The sequence below is a fragment of the Salvelinus fontinalis genome, chromosome 29 (assembly GCF_029448725.1).
Source record: "Salvelinus fontinalis isolate EN_2023a chromosome 29, ASM2944872v1, whole genome shotgun sequence".
NCBI classification, from domain to species: domain Eukaryota; kingdom Metazoa; phylum Chordata; class Actinopteri; order Salmoniformes; family Salmonidae; genus Salvelinus; species Salvelinus fontinalis.
This window is the reverse complement of record NC_074693.1, coordinates 33905426-33922676: the sequence shown is the minus strand read 5'-3', so window position 1 is coordinate 33922676 and position 17251 is coordinate 33905426. Positions and strand designations below refer to the sequence as shown.

General features: G+C 62.4%; 1 protein-coding gene across 2 annotated transcripts in view; it reads left to right on the top strand.

Annotated features, from left to right (window-relative positions):
- LOC129827863 (lysine-specific demethylase 2A-like) overlaps window positions 1-17251 on the top strand; it is a 47035-nt gene that overhangs the window by 22673 nt on the left and 7111 nt on the right. For both annotated transcript variants that reach the window (XM_055889104.1, XM_055889103.1), the window contains exons 17-19: window positions 15848-16093; window positions 16201-16233; window positions 16338-17251. The exon at window positions 16338-17251 is cut by the window's right edge and continues 132 nt beyond it. In XM_055889104.1, the coding sequence (XP_055745079.1) occupies window positions 15848-16093; window positions 16201-16233; window positions 16338-17251 (1193 nt within the window). The remainder of the gene's footprint in view (window positions 1-15847; window positions 16094-16200; window positions 16234-16337) is intronic.

Genomic DNA, 17251 nt, shown 5'->3' with positions numbered 1-17251 from the left:
CTCTCGCTCTGTCTCTCGCTCTGTCTCTCGCTCTCGCTCTGTCTCTCGCTCTGTCTCTCGCTCTCGCTCTCGCTCTGTCTCTCGCTCTCGCTCTCGCTCTGTCTCTCGCTCTCGCTCTGTCTCTCGCTCTCGCTCTGTCTCTCGCTCTCGCTCTGTCTCTCGCTCTGTCTCTCGCTCTCGCTCTCGCTCTGTCTCTCGCTCTCGCTCTGTCTCTCGCTCTCGCTCTGTCTCTCGCTCTGTCTCTCGCTCTCGCTCTGTCTCTCGCTCTCGCTCTGTCTCTCGCTCTGTCTCTCGCTCTCGCTCTGTCTCTCGCTCTCGCTCTGTCTCTCGCTCTGTCTCTCGCTCTCGCTCTGTCTCTCGCTCTGTCTCTCGCTCTCGCTCTGTCTCTCGCTCTGTCTCTCGCTCTCGCTCTCTCTCGCTCTGTCTCTCGCTCTCGCTCTGTCTCTCGCTCTCGCTCTCGCTCTCGCTCTGTCTCTCGCTCTCGCTCTCGCTCTGTCTCTCGCTCTCGCTCTGTCTCTCGCTCTCGCTCTCGCTCTCGCTCTCGCTCTGTCTCTCGCTCTCGCTCTCGCTCTGTCTCTCGCTCTCGCTCTGTCTCTCGCTCTGTCTCTCGCTCTGTCTCTCGCTCTCGCTCTCGCTCTGTCTCTCGCTCTCGCTCTGTCTCTCGCTCTGTCTCTCGCTCTCGCTCTGTCTCTCGCTCTCGCTCTCGCTCTCGCTCTCGCTCTCGCTCTGGCTCTGGCTCTCGCTCTCGCTCTGGCTCTGGCTCTCGCTCTCGCTCTGGCTCTCGCTCTGGCTCTCGCTCTCGCTCTGGCTCTGGCTCTGGCTCTCGCTCTCGCTCTGGCTCTGGCTCTCGCTCTCGCTCTCTCTCTGTCTCTCGCTCTGTCTCTGTCTCTGTCTCTCGCTCTCGCTCTCGCTCTGTCTCTGTCTCTGTCTCTCGCTCTCGCTCTGTCTCTCGCTCTCGCTCTCGCTCTCGCTCTCGCTCTGTCTCTCGCTCTGTCTCTCGCTCTCGCTCTCGCTCTCGCTCTCGCTCTGTCTCTCGCTCTCGCTCTCGCTCTGTCTCTCGCTCTCGCTCTCGCTCTGTCTCTCGCTCTCGCTCTCGCTCTGTCTCTCGCTCTCGCTCTCGCTCTGTCTCTCGCTCTCGCTCTCGCTCTGTCTCTCGCTCTCGCTCTCGCTCTGTCTCTCGCTCTCGCTCTCGCTCTGTCTCTCGCTCTCGCTCTCGCTCTCGCTCTGTCTCTCGCTCTGTCTCTCGCTCTGTCTCTCGCTCTGTCTCTCGCTCTGTCTCTCGCTCTGTCTCTCGCTCTGTCTCTCGCTCTCGCTCTCGCTCTGTCTCTGTCTCTCGCTCTGTCTCTCGCTCTGTCTCTCGCTCTCGCTCTCGCTCTGTCTCTCGCTCTCGCTCTGTCTCTCGCTCTCGCTCTCGCTCTGTCTCTCGCTCTCGCTCTCGCTCTGTCTCTCGCTCTCGCTCTCGCTCTGTCTCTCGCTCTCGCTCTCGCTCTGTCTCTCGCTCTCGCTCTCGCTCTCGCTCTGTCTCTCGCTCTGTCTCTCGCTCTGTCTCTCGCTCTGTCTCTCGCTCTGTCTCTCGCTCTGTCTCTCGCTCTGTCTCTCGCTCTCGCTCTCGCTCTGTCTCTGTCTCTCGCTCTGTCTCTCGCTCTGTCTCTCGCTCTCGCTCTCGCTCTGTCTCTCGCTCTCGCTCTGTCTCTCGCTCTGTCTCTCGCTCTCGCTCTGTCTCTCGCTCTGTCTCTCGCTCTCGCTCTGTCTCTCGCTCTCGCTCTGTCTCTCGCTCTCGCTCTGTCTCTCGCTCTGTCTCTCGCTCTCGCTCTGTCTCTCGCTCTCGCTCTGTCTCTCGCTCTGTCTCTCGCTCTCGCTCTCGCTCTCGCTCTGTCTCTGTCTCTCGCTCTCGCTCTGTCTCTGTCTCTCTCTCTCGCTCTCGCTCTCGCTCTCGCTCTCGCTCTGTCTCTCGCTCTCGCTCTGTCTCTCGCTCTCGCTCTCGCTCTCGCTCTGTCTCTGTCTCTCGCTCTCGCTCTCGCTCTCGCTCTGTCTCTCGCTCTCGCTCTCGCTCTCGCTCTCGCTCTGTCTCTCGCTCTCGCTCTCGCTCTCGCTCTCGCTCTCGCTCTGTCTCTCGCTCTCGCTCTGTCTCTCGCTCTCGCTCTTGCTCTCGCTCTCGCTCTGTCTCTCGCTCTCGCTCTCGCTCTGTCTCTCGCTCTGTCTCTCGCTCTCGCTCTCGCTCTCGCTCTCGCTCTGTCTCTCGCTCTGTCTCTCGCTCTGTCTCTCGCTCTCGCTCTCGCTCTGTCTCTCGCTCTGTCTCTCGCTCTGTCTCTCGCTCTGTCTCTCGCTCTCGCTCTCGCTCTGTCTCTCGCTCTCGCTCTGTCTCTCGCTCTGTCTCTCGCTCTCGCTCTGTCTCTCGCTCTGTCTCTCGCTCTCGCTCTGTCTCTCGCTCTCGCTCTGTCTCTCGCTCTCGCTCTGTCTCTCGCTCTCGCTCTGTCTCTCGCTCTGTCTCTCGCTCTCGCTCTGTCTCTCGCTCTCGCTCTGTCTCTCGCTCTGTCTCTCGCTCTCGCTCTGTCTCTCGCTCTGTCTCTCGCTCTGTCTCTCGCTCTCGCTCTCGCTCTGTCTCTCGCTCTGTCTCGCTCTCGCTCTCGCTCTCGCTCTGTCTCTCGCTCTCGCTCTCGCTCTGTCTCTCGCTCTCGCTCTGTCTCTCGCTCTGTCTCTGGCTCTCGCTCTCGCTCTCGCTCTGTCTCTCGCTCTCGCTCTCGCTCTGTCTCTCGCTCTCGCTCTGTCTCTCGCTCTCGCTCTGTCTCTCGCTCTCGCTCTGTCTCTCGCTCTCGCTCTGTCTCTCGCTCTGTCTCTCGCTCTCGCTCTCGCTCTGTCTCTCGCTCTCGCTCTGTCTCTCGCTCTCGCTCTGTCTCTCGCTCTCGCTCTGTCTCTCGCTCTCGCTCTGTCTCTCGCTCTGTCTCTCGCTCTCGCTCTGTCTCTCGCTCTCGCTCTGTCTCTCGCTCTCGCTCTGTCTCTCGCTCTCGCTCTGTCTCTCGCTCTGTCTCTCGCTCTCGCTCTGTCTCTCGCTCTCGCTCTGTCTCTCGCTCTCGCTCTGTCTCTCGCTCTCGCTCTGTCTCTCGCTCTGTCTCTCGCTCTCGCTCTGTCTCTCGCTCTCGCTCTGTCTCTCGCTCTGTCTCTCGCTCTCGCTCTCGCTCTGTCTCTCGCTCTCGCTCTGTCTCTCGCTCTGTCTCTCGCTCTCGCTCTGTCTCTCGCTCTCGCTCTCGCTCTCGCTCTCGCTCTCGCTCTCGCTCTCGCTCTCGCTCTGGCTCTCGCTCTCGCTCTGGCTCTGGCTCTGGCTCTCGCTCTCGCTCTGGCTCTGGCTCTGGCTCTCGCTCTCGCTCTGGCTCTGGCTCTCGCTCTCGCTCTGGCTCTGGCTCTGGCTCTCGCTCTCGCTCTCTCTCTGTCTCTCGCTCTGTCTCTGTCTCTGTCTCTCGCTCTCGCTCTCGCTCTCGCTCTCGCTCTGTCTCTGTCTCTGTCTCTCGCTCTCGCTCTCGCTCTCGCTCTCGCTCTCGCTCTGTCTCTCGCTCTCGCTCTCGCTCTGTCTCTCGCTCTCGCTCTCGCTCTGTCTCTCGCTCTGTCTCTCGCTCTCGCTCTCGCTCTGTCTCTCGCTCTCGCTCTCGCTCTGTCTCTCGCTCTCGCTCTCGCTCTGTCTCTCGCTCTCGCTCTCGCTCTGTCTCTCGCTCTCGCTCTCGCTCTCGCTCTCGCTCTCGCTCTCGCTCTCGCTCTCGCTCTGTCTCTCGCTCTGTCTCTCGCTCTGTCTCTCGCTCTGTCTCTCGCTCTGTCTCTCGCTCTCGCTCTCGCTCTGTCTCTGTCTCTCGCTCTGTCTCTCGCTCTGTCTCTCGCTCTCGCTCTCGCTCTGTCTCTCGCTCTCGCTCTGTCTCTCGCTCTGTCTCTCGCTCTCGCTCTGTCTCTCGCTCTGTCTCTCGCTCTCGCTCTGTCTCTCGCTCTCGCTCTGTCTCTCGCTCTCGCTCTGTCTCTCGCTCTGTCTCTCGCTCTCGCTCTCGCTCTGTCTCTCGCTCTGTCTCTCGCTCTCGCTCTCGCTCTGTCTCTGTCTCTCGCTCTCGCTCTGTCTCTGTCTCTGTCTCTCTCTCTCGCTCTCGCTCTCGCTCTGTCTCTCGCTCTCGCTCTGTCTCTCGCTCTCGCTCTCGCTCTCGCTCTCGCTCTCGCTCTCGCTCTCGCTCTCGCTCTGTCTCTCGCTCTCGCTCTCGCTCTCGCTCTGTCTCTCGCTCTCGCTCTGTCTCTCGCTCTCGCTCTCGCTCTCGCTCTCGCTCTCGCTCTCGCTCTGTCTCTCGCTCTCGCTCTCGCTCTCGCTCTCGCTCTGTCTCTCGCTCTCGCTCTCGCTCTCGCTCTCGCTCTGTCTCTCGCTCTGTCTCTCGCTCTGTCTCTCGCTCTGTCTCTCGCTCTCGCTCTCGCTCTGTCTCTCGCTCTCGCTCTGTCTCTCGCTCTGTCTCTCGCTCTCGCTCTGTCTCTCGCTCTGTCTCTCGCTCTCGCTCTGTCTCTCGCTCTCGCTCTGTCTCTCGCTCTCGCTCTGTCTCTCGCTCTCGCTCTGTCTCTCGCTCTGTCTCTCGCTCTCGCTCTGTCTCTCGCTCTCGCTCTGTCTCTCGCTCTGTCTCTCGCTCTCGCTCTGTCTCTCGCTCTCGCTCTCGCTCTGTCTCTCGCTCTCGCTCTCGCTCTGTCTCTCGCTCTGTCTCGCTCTCGCTCTCGCTCTGTCTCTCGCTCTCGCTCTCGCTCTGTCTCTCGCTCTCGCTCTGTCTCTCGCTCTGTCTCTGGCTCTCGCTCTCGCTCTCGCTCTCGCTCTGTCTCTCGCTCTCGCTCTCGCTCTGTCTCTCGCTCTCGCTCTGTCTCTCGCTCTCGCTCTGTCTCTCGCTCTGTCTCTCGCTCTCGCTCTCGCTCTCGCTCTGTCTCTCGCTCTCGCTCTGTCTCTCGCTCTCGCTCTGTCTCTCGCTCTCGCTCTGTCTCTCGCTCTGTCTCTCGCTCTCGCTCTGTCTCTCGCTCTCGCTCTGTCTCTCGCTCTCGCTCTGTCTCTCGCTCTGTCTCTCGCTCTCGCTCTGTCTCTCGCTCTCGCTCTGTCTCTCGCTCTGTCTCTCGCTCTCGCTCTGTCTCTCGCTCTGTCTCTCGCTCTCGCTCTGTCTCTCGCTCTGTCTCTCGCTCTCGCTCTGTCTCTCGCTCTGTCTCTCGCTCTCGCTCTCTCTCGCTCTGTCTCTCGCTCTCGCTCTGTCTCTCGCTCTCGCTCTCGCTCTCGCTCTGTCTCTCGCTCTCGCTCTCGCTCTGTCTCTCGCTCTCGCTCTGTCTCTCGCTCTCGCTCTCGCTCTCGCTCTCGCTCTCGCTCTCGCTCTCGCTCTGTCTCTCGCTCTCGCTCTCGCTCTGTCTCTCGCTCTCGCTCTGTCTCTCGCTCTGTCTCTCGCTCTCGCTCTCGCTCTGTCTCTCGCTCTCGCTCTGTCTCTCGCTCTGTCTCTCGCTCTCGCTCTGTCTCTCGCTCTCGCTCTCGCTCTCGCTCTCGCTCTCGCTCTCGCTCTCTCTCTCGCTCTGGCTCTGGCTCTCGCTCTCGCTCTGGCTCTGGCTCTCGCTCTCGCTCTGGCTCTGGCTCTCGCTCTCGCTCTGGCTCTCGCTCTGGCTCTCGCTCTCGCTCTGGCTCTGGCTCTCGCTCTCGCTCTGGCTCTGGCTCTCGCTCTCGCTCTCTCTCTGTCTCTCGCTCTGTCTCTGTCTCTGTCTCTGTCTCTCGCTCTCGCTCTCGCTCTCGCTCTGTCTCTGTCTCTCGCTCTCGCTCTGTCTCTGTCTCTCGCTCTCGCTCTGTCTCTCGCTCTCGCTCTCGCTCTCGCTCTGTCTCTCGCTCTCGCTCTGTCTCTCGCTCTCGCTCTCGCTCTCGCTCTCGCTCTCGCTCTCGCTCTGTCTCTCGCTCTCGCTCTCGCTCTCGCTCTCGCTCTCGCTCTGTCTCTCGCTCTCGCTCTCGCTCTGTCTCTCGCTCTCGCTCTCGCTCTGTCTCTCGCTCTCGCTCTGTCTCTCGCTCTCGCTCTGTCTCTCGCTCTCGCTCTCGCTCTGTCTCTCGCTCTCGCTCTCGCTCTCGCTCTGTCTCTCGCTCTGTCTCTCGCTCTGTCTCTCGCTCTGTCTGTCTCTCGCTCTCGCTCTGTCTCTCGCTCTGTCTCTGTCTCTCGCTCTGTCTCTCGCTCTGTCTCTCGCTCTGTCTCTCGCTCTCGCTCTCGCTCTGTCTCTGTCTCTCGCTCTGTCTCTCGCTCTGTCTCTCGCTCTCGCTCTCGCTCTGTCTCTCGCTCTCGCTCTGTCTCTCGCTCTGTCTCTCGCTCTCGCTCTGTCTCTCGCTCTGTCTCTCGCTCTGTCTCTCGCTCTGTCTGTCTCTCGCTCTCGCTCTGTCTCTCGCTCTGTCTCTCGCTCTCGCTCTGTCTCTCGCTCTCGCTCTGTCTCTCGCTCTGTCTCTCGCTCTCGCTCTGTCTCTCGCTCTGTCTCTCGCTCTCGCTCTGTCTCTCGCTCTGTCTCTCGCTCTCGCTCTGTCTCTCGCTCTGTCTCTCGCTCTCGCTCTCTCTCGCTCTGTCTCTCGCTCTCGCTCTGTCTCTCGCTCTCGCTCTCGCTCTCGCTCTGTCTCTCGCTCTCGCTCTCGCTCTGTCTCTCGCTCTCGCTCTGTCTCTCGCTCTCGCTCTCGCTCTCGCTCTCGCTCTCGCTCTGTCTCTCGCTCTCGCTCTCGCTCTGTCTCTCGCTCTCGCTCTGTCTCTCGCTCTGTCTCTCGCTCTCGCTCTCGCTCTGTCTCTCGCTCTCGCTCTGTCTCTCGCTCTGTCTCTCGCTCTCGCTCTGTCTCTCGCTCTCGCTCTCGCTCTCGCTCTCGCTCTCGCTCTCGCTCTCGCTCTCGCTCTGGCTCTGGCTCTCGCTCTCGCTCTGGCTCTGGCTCTCGCTCTCGCTCTGGCTCTGGCTCTCGCTCTCGCTCTGGCTCTCGCTCTGGCTCTCGCTCTCGCTCTGGCTCTGGCTCTCGCTCTCGCTCTGGCTCTGGCTCTCGCTCTCGCTCTCTCTCTGTCTCTCGCTCTGTCTCTGTCTCTGTCTCTGTCTCTCGCTCTCGCTCTCGCTCTCGCTCTGTCTCTGTCTCTCGCTCTCGCTCTGTCTCTCGCTCTCGCTCTCGCTCTCGCTCTGTCTCTCGCTCTCGCTCTGTCTCTCGCTCTCGCTCTCGCTCTCGCTCTCGCTCTCGCTCTCGCTCTGTCTCTCGCTCTCGCTCTCGCTCTCGCTCTCGCTCTCGCTCTGTCTCTCGCTCTCGCTCTCGCTCTGTCTCTCGCTCTCGCTCTCGCTCTGTCTCTCGCTCTCGCTCTGTCTCTCGCTCTCGCTCTCGCTCTGTCTCTCGCTCTCGCTCTCGCTCTCGCTCTCGCTCTGTCTCTCGCTCTGTCTCTCGCTCTGTCTCTCGCTCTGTCTCTCGCTCTGTCTCTCGCTCTCGCTCTCGCTCTGTCTCTGTCTCTCGCTCTGTCTCTCGCTCTGTCTCTCGCTCTCGCTCTCGCTCTGTCTCTCGCTCTCGCTCTGTCTCTCGCTCTGTCTCTCGCTCTCGCTCTGTCTCTCGCTCTGTCTCTCGCTCTCGCTCTGTCTCTCGCTCTCGCTCTGTCTCTCGCTCTCGCTCTGTCTCTCGCTCTCGCTCTGTCTCTCGCTCTCGCTCTGTCTCTCGCTCTCGCTCTGTCTCTCGCTCTCGCTCTGTCTTTCGCTCTGTCTCTCGCTCTCGCTCTGTCTCTCGCTCTCGCTCTGTCTCTCGCTCTGTCTCTCGCTCTCGCTCTGTCTCTCGCTCTCGCTCTCGCTCTGTCTCTCGCTCTCGCTCTCGCTCTGTCTCTCGCTCTCGCTCTCGCTCTCGCTCTGTCTCTCGCTCTCGCTCTCGCTCTGTCTCTCGCTCTCGCTCTCGCTCTGTCTCTCGCTCTCGCTCTCGCTCTCGCTCTGTCTCTCGCTCTCGCTCTCGCTCTGTCTCTCGCTCTCGCTCTGTCTCTCGCTCTCGCTCTGTCTCTCGCTCTGTCTCTCGCTCTCGCTCTCGCTCTGTCTCTCGCTCTCGCTCTGTCTCTCGCTCTCGCTCTGTCTCTCGCTCTGTCTCTCGCTCTCGCTCTCGCTCTGTCTCTCGCTCTCGCTCTGTCTCTCGCTCTCGCTCTGTCTCTCGCTCTGTCTCTCGCTCTCGCTCTGTCTCTCGCTCTCGCTCTGTCTCTCGCTCTCGCTCTGTCTCTCGCTCTGTCTCTCGCTCTCGCTCTGTCTCTCGCTCTCGCTCTGTCTCTCGCTCTGTCTCTCGCTCTGTCTCTCGCTCTCGCTCTGTCTCTCGCTCTGTCTCTCGCTCTCGCTCTCTCTCGCTCTGTCTCTCGCTCTCGCTCTGTCTCTCGCTCTCGCTCTCGCTCTGTCTCTCGCTCTCGCTCTGTCTCTCGCTCTCGCTCTGTCTCTCGCTCTCGCTCTCGCTCTCGCTCTCGCTCTCGCTCTCGCTCTGTCTCTCGCTCTCGCTCTCGCTCTGTCTCTCGCTCTCGCTCTGTCTCTCGCTCTGTCTCTCGCTCTCGCTCTCGCTCTGTCTCTCGCTCTCGCTCTGTCTCTCGCTCTGTCTCTCGCTCTCGCTCTGTCTCTCGCTCTGTCTCTCGCTCTCGCTCTGTCTCTCGCTCTGTCTCTCGCTCTCGCTCTGTCTCTCGCTCTGTCTCTCGCTCTCGCTCTGTCTCTCGCTCTGTCTCTCGCTCTGTCTCTCGCTCTCGCTCTGTCTCTCGCTCTGTCTCTCGCTCTGTCTCTCGCTCTGTCTCTCGCTCTGTCTCTCGCTCTGTCTCTCGCTCTGTCTCTCGCTCTCGCTCTGTCTCTGTCTCTCGCTCTGTCTCTGTCTCTCGCTCTCGCTCTGTCTCTCGCTCTCGCTCTGTCTCTCGCTCTCGCTCTGTCTCTCGCTCTCGCTCTGTCTCTCGCTCTCGCTCTGTCTCTCGCTCTCGCTCTGTCTCTCGCTCTCGCTCTCGCTCTCGCTCTGTCTCTCGCTCTCGCTCTCGCTCTCGCTCTCGCTCTCGCTCTCGCTCTGTCTCTCGCTCTCGCTCTCGCTCTGTCTCTCGCTCTCGCTCTCGCTCTCGCTCTCGCTCTGTCTCTCGCTCTCGCTCTCGCTCTGTCTCTCGCTCTCGCTCTGTCTCTCGCTCTGTCTCTGTCTCTCGCTCTCGCTCTGTCTCTCGCTCTCGCTCTGTCTCTCGCTCTGTCTCTCGCTCTCGCTCTGTCTCTCGCTCTCGCTCTGTCTCTCGCTCTGTCTCTCGCTCTCGCTCTGTCTCTCGCTCTGTCTCTCGCTCTCGCTCTGTCTCTCGCTCTGTCTCTCGCTCTGTCTCTCGCTCTGTCTCTCGCTCTCGCTCTGTCTCTCGCTCTGTCTCTCGCTCTGTCTCTCGCTCTCGCTCTCGCTCTGGCTCTCGCTCTCGCTCTCGCTCTGGCTCTCGCTCTGGCTCTCGCTCTCGCTCTGGCTCTCGCTCTCGCTCTCGCTCTGGCTCTCGCTCTCGCTCTGGCTCTGGCTCTCGCTCTGGCTCTGGCTCTCGCTCTCGCTCTCGCTCTGTCTGTGGCTCTCGCTCTCGCTCTGTCTGTGGCTCTCGCTCTCGCTCTGTCTGTGGCTCTCGCTCTCGCTCTGTCTGTGGCTCTCGCTCTCGCTCTGTCTGTGGCTCTCGCTCTCGCTCTGTCTGTGGCTCTCGCTCTCGCTCTGTCTGTGGCTCTCGCTCTCGCTCTGTCTGTGGCTCTCGCTCTCGCTCTGTCTGTGGCTCTCGCTCTCGCTCTGTCTGTGGCTCTCGCTCTCGCTCTGTCTGTGGCTCTCGCTCTCGCTCTGTCTGTGGCTCTCGCTCTCGCTCTGTCTGTGGCTCTCGCTCTCGCTCTGTCTGTGGCTCTCGCTCTCGCTCTGTCTGTGGCTCTCGCTCTCGCTCTGTCTGTGGCTCTCGCTCTCGCTCTGTCTGTGGCTCTCGCTCTCGCTCTGTCTGTGGCTCTCGCTCTCGCTCTGTCTGTGGCTCTCGCTCTCGCTCTGTCTGTGGCTCTCGCTCTCGCTCTGTCTGTGGCTCTCGCTCTCGCTCTGTCTGTGGCTCTCGCTCTCGCTCTGTCTGTGGCTCTCGCTCTCGCTCTGTCTGTGGCTCTCGCTCTCGCTCTGTCTGTGGCTCTCGCTCTCGCTCTGTCTGTGGCTCTCGCTCTCGCTCTGTCTGTGGCTCTCGCTCTCGCTCTGTCTGTGGCTCTCGCTCTCGCTCTGTCTGTGGCTCTCGCTCTCGCTCTGTCTGTGGCTCTCGCTCTCGCTCTGTCTGTGGCTCTCGCTCTCGCTCTGTCTGTGGCTCTCGCTCTCGCTCTGTCTGTGGCTCTCGCTCTCGCTCTGTCTGTGGCTCTCGCTCTCGCTCTGTCTGTGGCTCTCGCTCTCGCTCTGTCTGTGGCTCTCGCTCTCGCTCTGTCTGTGGCTCTCGCTCTCGCTCTGTCTGTGGCTCTCGCTCTCGCTCTGTCTGTGGCTCTCGCTCTCGCTCTGTCTGTGGCTCTCGCTCTCGCTCTGTCTGTGGCTCTCGCTCTCGCTCTGTCTGTGGCTCTCGCTCTCGCTCTGTCTGTGGCTCTCGCTCTCGCTCTGTCTGTGGCTCTCGCTCTCGCTCTGTCTGTGGCTCTCGCTCTCGCTCTGTCTGTGGCTCTCGCTCTCGCTCTGTCTGTGGCTCTCGCTCTCGCTCTGTCTGTGGCTCTCGCTCTCGCTCTGTCTGTGGCTCTCGCTCTCGCTCTGTCTGTGGCTCTCGCTCTCGCTCTGTCTGTGGCTCTCGCTCTCGCTCTGTCTGTGGCTCTCGCTCTCGCTCTGTCTGTGGCTCCCGCTCTCGCTCTGTCTGTGGCTCCCGCTCTCGCTCTGTCTGTGGCTCCCGCTCTCGCTCTGTCTGTGGCTCCCGCTCTCGCTCTGTCTGTGGCTCCCGCTCTCGCTCTGTCTGTGGCTCCCGCTCTCGCTCTGTCTGTGGCTCCCGCTCTCGCTCTGTCTGTGGCTCCCGCTCTCGCTCTGTCTGTGGCTCCCGCTCTCGCTCTGTCTGTGGCTCCCGCTCTCGCTCTGTCTGTGGCTCCCGCTCTCGCTCTGTCTGTGGCTCCCGCTCTCGCTCTGTCTGTGGCTCCCGCTCTCGCTCTGTCTGTGGCTCCCGCTCTCGCTCTGTCTGTGGCTCCCGCTCTCGCTCTGTCTGTGGCTCCCGCTCTCGCTCTGTCTGTGGCTCCCGCTCTCGCTCTGTCTGTGGCTCTCGCTCTCGCTCTGTCTGTGGCTCTCGCTCTCGCTCTGTCTGTGGCTCTCGCTCTCGCTCTGTCTGTGGCTCTCGCTCTCGCGCTCTGTCTGTGGCTCTCGCTCTCGCGCTCTGTCTGTGGCTCTCGCTCTCGCTCTGTCTGTGGCTCTCGCTCTCGCTCTGTCTGTGGCTCTCGCTCTCGCGCTCTGTCTGTGGCTCTCGCTCTCGCGCTCTGTCTGTGGCTCTCGCTCTCGCGCTCTGTCTGTGGCTCTCGCTCTCGCGCTCTGTCTGTGGCTCTCGCTCTCGCGCTCTGTCTGTGGCTCTCGCTCTCGCGCTCTGTCTGTGGCTCTCGCTCTCGCGCTCTGTCTGTGGCTCTCGCTCTCGCGCTCTGTCTGTGGCTCTCGCTCTCGCGCTCTGTCTGTGGCTCTCGCTCTCGCGCTCTGTCTGTGGCTCTCGCTCTCGCGCTCTGTCTGTGGCTCTCGCTCTCGCGCTCTGTCTGTGGCTCTCGCTCTCGCGCTCTGTCTGTGGCTCTCGCTCTCGCGCTCTGTCTGTGGCGCTCGCTCTCGCGCTCTGTCTGTGGCGCTCGCTCTCGCGCTCTGTCTGTGGCGCTCGCTCTCGCGCTCTGTCTGTGGCGCTCGCTCTCGCGCTCTGTCTGTGGCGCTCGCTCTCGCGCTCTGTCTGTGGCGCTCGCTCTCGCGCTCTGTCTGTGGCGCTCGCTCTCGCGCTCTGTCTGTGGCGCTCGCTCTCGCGCTCTGTCTGTGGCGCTCGCTCTCGCGCTCTGTCTGTGGCGCTCGCTCTCGCGCTCTGTCTGTGGCGCTCGCTCTCGCGCTCTGTCTGTGGCGCTCGCTCTCGCGCTCTGTCTGTGGCGCTCGCTCTCGCGCTCTGTCTGTGGCGCTCGCTCTCGCGCTCTGTCTGTGGCGCTCGCTCTCGCGCTCTGTCTGTGGCGCTCGCTCTCGCGCTCTGTCTGTGGCGCTCGCTCTCGCGCTCTGTCTGTGGCGCTCGCTCTCGCGCTCTGTCTGTGGCGCTCGCTCTCGCGCTCTGTCTGTGGCGCTCGCTCTCGCGCTCTGTCTGTGGCGCTCGCTCTCGCGCTCTGTCTGTGGCGCTCGCTCTCGCGCTCTGTCTGTGGCGCTCGCTCTCGCGCTCTGTCTGTGGCGCTCGCTCTCGCGCTCTGTCTGTGGCGCTCGCTCTCGCGCTCTGTCTGTGGCGCTCGCTCTCGCGCTCTGTCTGTGGCGCTCGCTCTCGCGCTCTGTCTGTGGCGCTCGCTCTCGCGCTCTGTCTGTGGCGCTCGCTCTCGCGCTCTGTCTGTGGCGCTCGCTCTCGCGCTCTGTCTGTGGCGCTCGCTCTCGCGCTCTGTCTGTGGCGCTCGCTCTCGCGCTCTGTCTGTGGCGCTCGCTCTCGCGCTCTGTCTGTGGCGCTCGCTCTCGCGCTCTGTCTGTGGCGCTCGCTCTCGCGCTCTGTCTGTGGCGCTCGCTCTCGCGCTCTGTCTGTGGCGCTCGCTCTCGCGCTCTGTCTGTGGCGCTCGCTCTCGCGCTCTGTCTGTGGCGCTCGCTCTCGCGCTCTGTCTGTGGCGCTCGCTCTCGCGCTCTGTCTGTGGCGCTCGCTCTCGCGCTCTGTCTGTGGCGCTCGCTCTCGCGCTCTGTCTGTGGCGCTCGCTCTCGCGCTCTGTCTGTGGCGCTCGCTCTCGCGCTCTGTCTGTGGCGCTCGCTCTCGCGCTCTGTCTGTGGCGCTCGCTCTCGCGCTCTGTCTGTGGCGCTCGCTCTCGCGCTCTGTCTGTGGCGCTCGCTCTCGCGCTCTGTCTGTGGCGCTCGCTCTCGCGCTCTGTCTGTGGCGCTCGCTCTCGCGCTCTGTCTGTGGCGCTCGCTCTCGCGCTCTGTCTGTGGCGCTCGCTCTCGCGCTCTGTCTGTGGCGCTCGCTCTCGCGCTCTGTCTGTGGCGCTCGCTCTCGCGCTCTGTCTGTGGCGCTCGCTCTCGCGCTCTGTCTGTGGCGCTCGCTCTCGCGCTCTGTCTGTGGCGCTCGCTCTCGCGCTCTGTCTGTGGCGCTCGCTCTCGCGCTCTGTCTGTGGCGCTCGCTCTCGCGCTCTGTCTGTGGCGCTCGCTCTCGCGCTCTGTCTGTGGCGCTCGCTCTCGCGCTCTGTCTGTGGCGCTCGCTCTCGCGCTCTGTCTGTGGCGCTCGCTCTCGCGCTCTGTCTGTGGCGCTCGCTCTCGCGCTCTGTCTGTGGCGCTCGCTCTCGCGCTCTGTCTGTGGCGCTCGCTCTCGCGCTCTGTCTGTGGCGCTCGCTCTCGCGCTCTGTCTGTGGCGCTCGCTCTCGCGCTCTGTCTGTGGCGCTCGCTCTCGCGCTCTGTCTGTGGCGCTCGCTCTCGCGCTCTGTCTGTGGCGCTCGCTCTCGCGCTCTGTCTGTGGCGCTCGCTCTCGCGCTCTGTCTGTGGCGCTCGCTCTCGCGCTCTGTCTGTGGCGCTCGCTCTCGCGCTCTGTCTGTGGCGCTCGCTCTCGCGCTCTGTCTGTGGCGCTCGCTCTCGCGCTCTGTCTGTGGCTCTCGCTCTCGCGCTCTGTCTGTGGCTCTCGCTCTCGCGCTCTGTCTGTGGCTCTCGCTCTCGCGCTCTGTCTGTGGCTCTCGCTCTCGCGCTCTGTCTGTGGCTCTCGCGCTCTGTCTGTGGCTCTCGCGCTCTGTCTGTGGCTCTCGCGCTCTGTCTGTGGCTCTCGCGCTCTGTCTGTGGCTCTCGCGCTCTGTCTGTGGCTCTCGCGCTCTGTCTGTGGCTCTCGCGCTCTGTCTGTGGCTCTCGCGCTCTGTCTGTGGCTCTCGCGCTCTGTCTGTGGCTCTCGCGCTCTGTCTGTGGCTCTCGCGCTCTGTCTGTGGCTCTCGCGCTCTGTCTGTGGCTCTCGCGCTCTGTCTGTGGCTCTCGCGCTCTGTCTGTGGCTCTCGCGCTCTGTCTGTGGCTCTCGCGCTCTGTCTGTGGCTCTCGCTCTCGCGCTCTGTCTGTGGCTCTCGCTCTCGCGCTCTGTCTGTGGCTCTCGCTCTCGCGCTCTGTCTGTGGCTCTCGCTCTCTCGCTCTGTCTGTGGCTCTCGCTCTCTCGCTCTGTCTGTGGCTCTCGCTCTCTCGCTCTGTCTGTGGCTCTCGCTCTCTCGCTCTGTCTGTGGCTCTCGATCTCTGTCGCTCTCTCTCTCGCTCGATCTCTGTCGCTCTCGCTCTGTCGCTCTCGCTCTGTCGCGCTCTCGCTCTGTCGCGCTCTCGCTCTGTCGCGCTCTCGCTCTGTCGCTCTCTCGCTCTGTCGCTCTCTCGCTCTCGCTCTGTCGCTCTCTCTCTCGATCTCTGTCGCTCTCTCGCTCTCGCTCGATCTCTCTCTCGCTCTCTCTGTGTGTGGCTCGCTCGATCGATCTCTCTCTCGCTCTCTCTGTGTGTGGCTCGCTCGATCGATCTCTCTCTCGCTCTCTCGCTCGATCTCTCTCTCGCTCGGTCGCTCTCGCTCGGTCGCTCTCGCTCTCTCGCTCGGTCGCTCTCGCTCTGTCGCTCTCGCTCTGTCGCTCTCGCTCTGTCGCTCTGTCGCTCTCGCGCTCTCGCTCTGTCTCTGTCGCTCTCGCTCTGTCGCTCTGTCGCTCTCGCTCTGTCGCTCTGTCGCTCTCGCTCTGTCGCTCTCGCTCTGTCGCTCTCGCTCTGTCGCTCTCTCTCTGTCGCTCTCGCTCTGTCGCTCTCGCTCTGTCGCTCTCGCTCTGTCGCTCTCGCTCTGTCGCTCTCGCTCTGTCGCTCTCGCTCTGTCGCTCTCGCTCTGTCGCTCTCGCTCTGTCGCTCTCTCTCTCGATCTGTCGCTCTCTCTCTCGCTCGATCTGTCGCTCTCTCTCTCGCTCGATCTCTCTCTCGCTCTCTCTGTGTGTGGCTCGCTCGATCGATCTCTCTCTCGCTCTCTCTGTGTGTGGCTCGCTCGATCGATCTCTCTCTCGCTCTCTCTGTGTGTGGCTCGCTCGATCTCTCTCTCTCTCGCTCGATCTCTCTCTCGCTCGATCTCTCTCTCGCTCGCTCGATCTCTCTCTCGCTCGATCTCTCTCTCTCGCTCGATCTCTCTCTCTCGCTCGATCTCTCTCTCTCGCTCGATCTCTCTCTCTCGCTCGATCTCTCTCTCTCGCTCGATCTCTCTCTCTCGCTCGATCTCTCTCTCTCGCTCGATCTCTCTCTCTCGCTCGATCTCTCTCTCTCTCGCTCGATCTCTCTCTCTCGCTCGATCTCTCTCTCTCGCTCGATCTCTCTCTCTCGCTCGATCTCTCTCTCTCGCTCGATCTCTCTCTCTCGCTCGATCTCTCTCTCTCGCTCGATCTCTCTCTCTCGCTCGATCTCTCTCTCTCGCTCGATCTCTCTCTCGCTCGATCTCTCTCTCGCTCGATCTCTGTGTGGCTCGCTCGATCTCTCTCTCGCTCGATCTCTGTGTGGCTCGCTCGATCTCTCTCTCGCTCGATCTCTGTGTGGCTCGCTCGATCTCTCTCTCGCTCGATCTCTGTGTGGCTCGCTCGATCTCTCTCTCGCTCGATCTCTGTGTGGCTCGCTCGATCTCTCTCGCTCTCTCTGTGTGTGGCTCTCTCTCTGTGTGTCTATTCTTCTGTCCCTGTAAGATGATACCCACCAACTATATTAATACCTGTTTTGTGATGTTGCCTCTCTCTCTTACACTCTCCCTCTCGGTCTCAGTCGTCCAGCAGTGATGAGGACAGCATGGCGTCTACAGGTTCTCTCACTACGTCAAAGCATGCCCACCGGGAAGGGATAGGAGTAGGGGAGGCAGGAGGTGGGGTGAGGAAGGGGCGACGTGGCAGACCCCCCCTGACGTCCTCTCTGTCCCAGCGGAGGGCGCCCCCTCCCTCTCAGCGGCTGCTACTGCAGCAACAACAGAACAGGAAGAGAGCCGGCGCACTGGAGCTACGACTCCGGAAGAGTGTGAGAGAGGGAGAACGAGAAGGGGGGGGCAGCGCAAGTTTTTTTTGATTCGTACAATAATTTTTCGCCAAGTCATCTAATTTTAAATCTCTGTCTTTGTGTTGCAGATCAAACTGGAGCGCAGCACGATCTTAGAATCGGTAAGCACATGCAGCCTATTTTAAAGCACCGTATCTCTCTAAACCAGTGTATGATTATTCCAACCAAAGCATTGTTTCACCTATTCTACTCCTCCTCTCTACAGTTGCAGACGCCGTATCTGGAGCGTTCTCACAAGCTCCTGGGCTCCCAGCGTCTGGCCCACCTCCAGAGAGGGGTGTCCTCTCGCCTTCACTCCCCCGTCGGCAGACTGTCCCGGGGCCGTGGGTCCTTCAGAGGCTCCCCTACAGGGGCACGACTCCAGCCCCCCCAACCCTCCCTCAGCCTGGCCCCCGCAGGCAGGGGAGAGGGGCGCAGGGGGCAAGGGCGAGGAGTACGGCTCAGAGGAGGAGCAGCAGGCAGAGGAAGAGGAGGACAGAGACATGGTGGAGCAGAGGAAGAGAGTGATAGCAGTACCAGCAGCAGCAGCAGCAGTAGTTGTAGTAGTGATGAGGAGGAGGAGGACAGGGAGAAGGGCGTGCGGAGTGGCAGACGGGACAAAGAAAACCGGCCGCAGAGACGAGGAAGCGGAACAGCCAAAGAAGATGAGGGGGGGAGTGGGGAGTCCAACCAAAACGGAGAAGAGGAGGAGGAGGAGATGGATGAAGACTGGAGGGAAGGGGGACAGGCACAGGCGGAGCCACCGGTCCTCGTAGTGTCGGACATTAGCGACGACTTCATGAAGGGCTCGTATCTCACTGTGACCCTACAGCCGTCGAGGGCCAAACATGATCCAGGGGCCATCGTCCCCAAACTGGAGGCTGCAGTCACCCCCCGCCCTGCCCCTCCTGGACAGATTTACACACAACGCAAGAATCTGGCCCGACCACCCCTCAGGAACCACGCCCCAGACCCTGCACGCTCAGACAGACACACACACATCCGGGGAAGCAACACACACACAGGCGGCTCCCATCAAGACGAGAGGAGAACGAGGCCGGGCAGACCAGAGAGGACAAACAACGGCGCGTCCTCCTCCCGGGTTCCTCCGCTACACCTCCCTCTGTCGGCTTTACAGGA